This window comes from Brachyhypopomus gauderio, unplaced genomic scaffold, assembly GCF_052324685.1.
Source record: "Brachyhypopomus gauderio isolate BG-103 unplaced genomic scaffold, BGAUD_0.2 sc60, whole genome shotgun sequence".
Classification (NCBI taxonomy): Eukaryota; Metazoa; Chordata; class Actinopteri; order Gymnotiformes; family Hypopomidae; genus Brachyhypopomus; species Brachyhypopomus gauderio.
The window spans coordinates 230477-238263 of NW_027506881.1; the positions used below are offsets into that span (position 1 = coordinate 230477).

The 7787-nt window shown below is 51.4% G+C and overlaps 1 protein-coding gene across 9 annotated transcripts; it reads left to right on the top strand.

Annotated features, from left to right (window-relative positions):
* Positions 1-1189: 1189 nt before the first annotated feature.
* On the top strand, positions 1190-6552 carry lratd1 (LRAT domain containing 1). 9 transcript variants are annotated; one of them, XR_013124623.1, is made up of 6 exons: positions 1353-1566; positions 1654-2600; positions 4687-4767; positions 5180-5237; positions 5358-5448; positions 5560-6552. XR_013124623.1 is itself a non-coding variant. In XM_076988147.1 (2 exons), the coding sequence occupies exon 2, from the start codon at positions 1691-1693 to the stop codon at positions 2468-2470; it is 780 nt and encodes a 259-aa protein (XP_076844262.1). In that variant the 5' UTR covers positions 1190-1346; positions 1654-1690; the 3' UTR covers positions 2471-3165. The 9 variants fall into 9 exon arrangements, 2 of the variants coding, with proteins under 2 accessions (XP_076844262.1, XP_076844260.1); XR_013124624.1 differs by having other exon boundaries at positions 5362-5448; XR_013124622.1 differs by having other exon boundaries at positions 5180-5448.
* Positions 6553-7787: the final 1235 nt, after the last annotated feature.

A 7787-nucleotide genomic window follows, 5' to 3' on the forward strand; every position in this document is an offset into this window, starting at 1 on the left:
CCAACCCAAAGAACATGGACTTTCACAAAGAGCCTTCCAACCCAAAGAACATGGACTTTCACAAACACACTTCCGCTCTGCTCCACTGTCCTCTACACTGTCATGTCTCCCTACATGAACACTTCATTAATCTGAACATTTTAACAAATGTTTCGGTTCTTAGCAAGAGTTCTTATACTGCATACTAACATGCTGAAATAGATAACCCAACTTGTGGTAATATTGTTATTAAAATGCTATTTTTGTACATATACATTTAATATTAGTTACTCATCCAGACACTGGGTTAATATTACCCAGACATTCGGGTTACTTTAAAACCCAGAGCCGGGATGCAGAGTTAATAATTATGGGTTAAGTCACACACACACACACACACAATAATGCCTACTTATTCACACGCCCTTTCACCTCTGTTTCCCTAGTTTCACAGTCAACCCCACCCCAACAGGTGTTCTCTCTCTCTCTCTCTCTCTCTCTGTGTGTGTGTGTGTGTGTGTGTGTGTGTGTGTGTGTGTGTGTGTGTGTGTGTGTGTGTGTGTGTGTGGACGTGTATTTAAATTTAACCTTGCTATGTATGTAAAACGCTATCAAATACAGCGCCGAGGCTTAAATCGTTATTGTTCTTTGACGACAGTGTGATCAATCTTCTAGTGCATTGATCACGATCATGAAGTCATCTCAAATAACACGTGGGGTGTCAATACTCCCGCGAAGACACCCCCCTGTTTAAAAAACACGCCCGCCTCCATGTTTAGTGACGGTCGGAGTATCTCACTCATGCGCGTATCCACCAACGGCTGTTACAGTGCAGTAATGGGACAGATCTGATTATAAATAGAGATTTCTAACCCAATTAAAGATCATCAGTACTTCGAATTCAGTGTCATTATTCCAGCATTATACTGCAGTTTGTGGGGGTTAAAGTAAAGTGTGAATGCAGCGCGTTTCCTCCAGTAAACATGTGTGCTGCCTGTTGTAATGCTGTTATTAATGACGTGCCTGCTGCCGTGTGTGCTCACGGCTGTATGTATAGGCTAAACCACTGAAGAACCGTACTGGAGGACTTTCAGCCCCTGTGGGATGGAGTGGGCTCAGTTTTTAATGAGGACCAGGAACCAATCGCCTTCCGGTAGGGCAGGTTCTGCTGGTCGGGGCGGAGTTCTCTATTCTATTTAAAGTGAAGCGGTGCGGTGCCTTGAATGTTAGTTTACCTCCGAGAAAAACCCGAGCTCCAGTGTTTTATAGCAGGGGAGAGCCTTTGTTTGGAGAACGAGCGGAGTGGACACGAGGAACCGCCGATGGAGCCAACGCACAATTAGTCGTAGTGTCCAGGAAACACGCAGGTACTGTGGACCCGGTTCCGTGGACGCATGTGCCGCAGGAGACGGAACCAGAGACGTTTCTTTTGTCAGTAGATGTGTATCAGATGTTGACCAGTTTTTTATCAGTGGTGATATGTGCACTGGGAGAGCCGGAGTGATCAGACGTGTGGGGAGTGTTGCGGTGCGTTATGGTGATTTGCGCCTTTGTGGTTCGCTCGAGGCGCACGACGTGTGTACATGTGTGAGTTTGTAGGGACCGTGCCGCGCGTTCCCGCACCGCCGTCTGCGTTGTGTTTGCTCGTCCTAAATGTCCGTTTCTTCGTTTCAGAAGCAACATTCCATGTCGCTCCTCCGCCCTGTCATTGATGGGAAATCAACTGGACCGGATCACCCACCTGAACTACAGCGAGCTACCCACCGGGGACCCGTCGGGCGTCGAGAAGGACGAGTTACGCGTCGGCGTGGCGTATTTCTTCTCCGATGAAGAGGACGAGCTGGACGACAGGTCTCAGTCGGACAGCTACAAGGACACCAGCCCGGGCGAGCTCGGTCCCGCGGCGCTCGGCGAGCTCCAGTACTCCGCGTTCTGCCGCCAGGAATGTATATTCTCCAAACTACACGAGAACGAAGACCTGAACGTTTATTCTGTGAAAACTTTGCTGACCATGAGCAAACCGGGGGATTTGCTGGAGTTAGTGGCCACCGCGCAGCCGCCTCACTGGGCCATCTTCGAGGGGGAGGACCAGGTTATACACCTGCACAAAGGCGAGATCCGCAAGGACAGTTTGTTTGATATCAGCTGCGGTCGGCAGGGCCGGATAGTAAACAGTCGGTACCGATACCGGCCGCTGCCCCCCGATCTGGTGATGCAGAACGCGAGCGGGCACCTGGGGCTCAGCAGCGGCGAGATTTGCTGGACAAACTCGGAAAGTTTCGCTGCTTGGTGCCGTTTCGGGAAGCGGGAGTTCAAGGCGGGGGGAGAGGCGCACTCGGCGGAGCCGCGCTACTTCCTGAAGGTGCACCTGTCCGCCAGCACCGTGCACACCCTGGTGTTCCGCAGCCTGGAGGAGATGATCCGGGAGAGACGCCGTGTGGACGCCAGCGGCATCCTGCAGGAGCTGTCGCTGGTTGACGGCAAGGAATGAGCGCGTTTCCGCGTCGTGCGTTAGAGAGAAGCTCGCAGAGACCACTGCGGACGGGACTGTGCATGCTTCTGGGGAGGGCTGCTGTCCTTCTTGGGAGACTTTGAGGAATGTGTCTTTGTCCTAAAATACGGTAAAAAAAAATATTTGGCAAAGACAACGCCCTTTTGGTTGTGGTGTGTGATTCAACGCCCTGCAAATCACCATGTACCTTTAAAGAAACGAAAGCCCTTGACATAGCACAGACCCCGCGCCCTTGTTAGAATAAAACTCCGGTATTCTCAGCCGAGCCCCGCGAGCGTTGGAGCGTAATGCGGCAGATGGCTCGTGCGGAGCCCGCCGCGCGCGCAGCCTTGCTTTGATTTATGATTGATCTCTCTCTCTCTCTCTCTCTCTCTCTCTCTCTCTCTCTCTCTCTCTCTCTCTCTCTCTCTCTCTCTCTCTCTCTCTCTCTCTCTCTCTCTCTCTCACTCTCACTCAAAGCTTTAGCTAGTCGTGGAGCTCACGCGCACCTGTGCAACTGCATAATAAGTCAAACCCTCCTCTCCTTCCACGGCCAACTGGCGACTACACACGTCTGTTTTATTTTATTACAATACGCGAAATGTACATTTTTCTGCTTTGGAGTCCATATTTTTGTATTTTAGTTAGTAAGTTAAGAAATCTTTGTTTTATTTAAATAAACTTAGATTGCCGTATGGAGTTGTTCTGTGTTTTTGTGTGTATAAAATAAGCGCACTAGACCACCTCGCCTCGACCAGCAGCTTGCTGCGGCATTTCAAACCCCGCACGAGCCCTTCACACGCGTCCTCGTGCCTCGTTACCCTGCCTGCGTCTTTACACTGAGCCTCCGGTTTACCGTCAGCGTGTCGGTATGTTGGCGCGTGGTTCATGTTTTGATTGTTCATGCATCTAAACGGTTAAAGCACGAGCTCGCAGGCCACGCTCACGCGCAGAAGATGCGCGCTGGCCTTCACGGTTGAGATGGTGCGGCCCAACGTTGAAAGTAATCTTGTGTTTACGCATGTAACGCCACACAATGTTGGACACGTGTTGATGATCGCTTGGCCTTCGGTACACCGTCCGAATCATCCAGACATCTCGGGGAATGTGTGTGAAAGGTGAACATCTTTAAATGTGAGGGTGAGGACTCGCGCGACCACTCCTAGCTCCGCTGTGGTGCCCGCGAGCATCTCGAGAGCGCGTGACGGGAGGCGGGCACGTGCGATGCAGTGGGCTACACGGTGCTGGTAAATATTGTCACGCTCCGCTGGCGTTTCTATTAGTGTGTGTAGGCTGCAGCTGGGACCTGCTATGGTATTCAGTGCTTCTTCTGTGTCCTGCGGTACCTGTGTGTCTGGGTTCTGTTTAGAAACCCTTCACCTGGTCAGTACTAACAAGTCAATTTCATGTCAGTCAGTTCACTGGAGACCATTACAGTCTGACCACATTGAATCCTTCTTGTGTTGATCATGTCCAGATCAGCAACTGTGTAGCTGTAAATCAGAGACTGTTGAAGGGTTAAGACTAGGTCTAGTACGTGTTGACTAGGTCTAGTACGGCCTGACTAGGTCTAGTACGGCCTGACTAGGTCTAGTACGTGTTGACTATGTCTAGTTCGTGCTGACTAGGTCTAGTACGTGTTGACTAGGTCTAGTTCGTGCTGACTAGGTCTAGTATGTGTTGACTAGTTCTAGTACGAGCTGACGAGGTCTAGTACGGCCTGACGAGGTCTAGTACGGGTTGACGGGGTCTAGTACGGGTTGACGAGGTCTAGTAGGGGCTGACTAGGTCTAGTACGGGCTGACGAGGTCTAGTACGGGCTGACGAGGTCTAGTACGGGCTGACGAGGTCTAGTACGGGCTGACGAGGTCTAGTAGGGGCTGACTAGGTCTAGTAGGGGCTGACTAGTTCTAGTACGGGCTGACTAGGTCTAGTACGGGCTGACGAGGTCTAGTACGGGCTGACGAGGTCTAGTATGGGCCGAGTTCTTCTTCATCCACCTATGTAGTTTTGGGAGTGTCCAGCTCAACTGGTAATGGGAGGAGTGAACACCCAGAAGGGTAGGTTTCTGAAACCCTGGGAAACGTTAGGCACTAACACCACCAAACGTGCTCTAACTTGTTAAACACACTCTCTCTCTCTCTCTCTCTCTCTCTCTCTCTCTCTCTCTCTCTCTCTCTCTCTCTCTCTCTCGCTCTCTCTCTGCCTAAACCCAGTGCAGCCTTGGAGTGTGGCACCTTCAACTCAATGTCTCATTCATTTATCCGTGGAGCAACACCAGTAACCCAGTTCTCCCAGTACGTGGTCATGGAAACCCCCTTTATGACTCTACTGTCCACTCGTGTGTCTGCCGTTGATCTGTTGTCAGGGTCGTCTTTTTGAGGCTGAGAATTGAGGGTAGTGGGGCAGCAGGCTATATACGGAGAATGTGTGTGTGTGTGTGTGTGTGTGTGTGTGTGTGTGTGTGTGTGTGTGTGTGTGTGTGTGTGTGTGCAGACAAAGGGTCCCCAGGGGATTAATGTTGCTAACATAAGAGCCGAACTGAACATCTTTAGCCTGAAGTCAGTCTGCTTCTCAGTGAAATCCCCCTCTCTCTGTCTCTATCTCTGTCTCTCTCTCTCTCTCTCTCTCTCTCTCTCTCTCTCTCTCTCTCTCTCTCTCTCTCTCTCTCTGTCTGTCCCCATCACTCCTGTCTCCTAACCTGTGCAGAGGGCAATGTGAGCCCAGTTCTGTCTTTGGCACGCCACACACACTCAGACCTGCTCGGGTAAGAATGCCCGCAATTCTCCTTTAACACCCATGATAACGGCATCTCACAGGCTTTTAGCAGAACACCAAGCCGTGTGTGTGTGTGTGTGTGTGTGTGTGTGTGTTTGGTTCTTTTCAGGCAGAATGACACTCAGCAGCTGTGTATGAGCTCCATGGTAACGGTCTCTTCTCCACCCCAGCTTTCCTATTTGTCCAAGCCAACCACAGCTGTACGGACAAACATCCTTAACGAGTCATTATCTCCTCGTTAGCACTGACGAGGCACAAGCGACAGGATTAATGCTTCCGGACTCGTGCCATTTGGTTTTTATGCTGTGTAGCATGTAAAGGAGGTGAACGGTGAAGATGTGGACGCCGGGCTTGTTCAGGCGCTGGTCCTGAGATCTCAGTCGATTCTGGATCGGAGAGGTTCTGGCACCAGCATGAGTAGAGCCGGCTGGGCTGGGGAGCTGCGGTCTGATCCCGGTGCTGGTCCACCACGCTCCACCACGCTCCCCCAGGTGTCATCCATCCCCTCCACACACACACACCGCTCCAACCGACCTGCTATTAATGCAGATGGGCTTTCCAGGAACCTGCTGGCATGACTCAGCAAAAATGGAGTAACTGGGGTGGGGGAGGGGTGGTGCGAAAAGGGTGGAGGACTCGGAGAACTGGGAGGACTGGGTGGACTGGGTGGACTGGGAGGACTGGGTGGACTGGGAGGACTGGGTCACTTAAGTTCCCAACTCCCCTTGTGCTGGGACTGAAGTGGGTGCACCTGTGAAGTGGAGTGTGGATGTTCACACACACACACACACACACACACACACACACACACACACACACACACACACACACACACACACACATACACATACACACACACACCCTTGCCTCTAACCCAGATGACAGACCCTTTGTTTTGTGGTTTTTGTAAGCAACACACTTCAGTGTTTACTAACCCAGCTAGCAACACCAGTGCCAAAGCTGCAGGTTTGCACTTAATTAGTGCTTCAGCCATTTGATTTTATATCCCTCTGACTCCAACTGTGTGTGTGTGTGTAAGGGAGAGAATTGGAGAAATACAAAGAGAGAGAGAGAAGAGAGACAGAGAGAGAGAGAGAAGAGAGAGAGGAGAGTGGTTGTACTGCTGTGTTTGTGGGGGCCGGATTGGGTGGAGTGAGTCAGGCACTATAGGAGATTGTAGTGATCTTTAGTTGCAGATGGTTGCAGGGCAAATGTTTGTCTTTATGTGTACAATGGAGGGTGTGTGTGTGTGTGTGAGAGAGAGAGAGAGAGAGAGAGAAAGAGAAAGAGAGAGAGTGTGTGTGTGTGTGTGTGAGAGAGAGAGAGAGAGAAAGTGAGAGTGTGTGAGAGAGTGTGTGTGTGTGCGAGAGAGAGAGAGAGTGCATGCAAAAGTGGGTTATACTGTGTGTGTGTGTGTGTGTGTGTTTGTGTGTGAGAGAGTGTGTGAGTGCGTGCAGAAGCAGGTCATACTGTGTGTGTGTGAGAGAGAGAGAGAGAGAGAGAGAGAGAGAGAGAGAGAGAGAGTGTGTGTGTGTGTGTGTGTGTGTGTGTGTGTGTGTGTGTGTGTAGTGCGCAGTGAATGTGCACTGCAGTGCAGGGATGGCAGCTGAGAGGTGGCAGCTTGCTGAAGGCAGAGGCGGGTCATACTGTGTGTGTGTGTGTGTGTGTGTGTGTGTGTGTGTGTGTGCGCGTGCAGAAGCGGGTGATACTGTGCTCTAAGTGTGAGTGTGAGTGAGTGAGTGATTGTGTGTGTGTGTGTGTGTGTGTGTGTGTGTGTGTGGTCAGAGGGAGCACATCTGTCCCTGATATGAACCTAGTCTTCTCTCAGAGGCTGAACAGGGGGAAAATGGGAATGAGGTGGGGGGGGGGGGGGGGGGGGGGGGGGTAGAGGGGGGGGGGGTGAGGTGAGATAAGCGGGGGAGGGGGGGGTGAGTTAGGTGAGATGAGGTGAGGGGGTGGAGCTCCATGGGTACTGAGATGTCACTGCCGGTGAAAGCCAGATTAAAGTGAGACAGAATCCATCTCACTGTCTGCAGTATTAGTCACGGCCTCCATAACAGAACCAAAGTTTAGTTAATCGGCTTCTGAACTTCATGTGTTGATGAACGTATAATCTGAAGAGAATAAGGGAAGTGATTAGTGAACTAATACATCTTGGGACACAAGGCACAAAACAATGGCCGCATGTCACCGAGAGTGTAAGGCACAGGATTAACTCGTGGTTCCTCCTCCTCTCAGCCCCTCCCTCTTCATTTGGCTCCTCCTCTCAGCCCCTCCCTCTTCCTTTGGCTCCTCCTCTCAGCCCCTCCCTCTTCCTTTGGCTCCTCCTCTCAGCCCCTCCCTCTTCCTTTGGTTTCTTTCTTTCCTTCTTCTTTCTTCCACACACATTTCTTTAGTTCCATTTGAATCACACATGTAACCTGAAGGGGGCACACACACGCACGCACGCACACACACGCGCACGCACGCACACACGCGCGCACGCACACACGCGCGCACGCACGCACACACACACACACACACACACACACACACACAC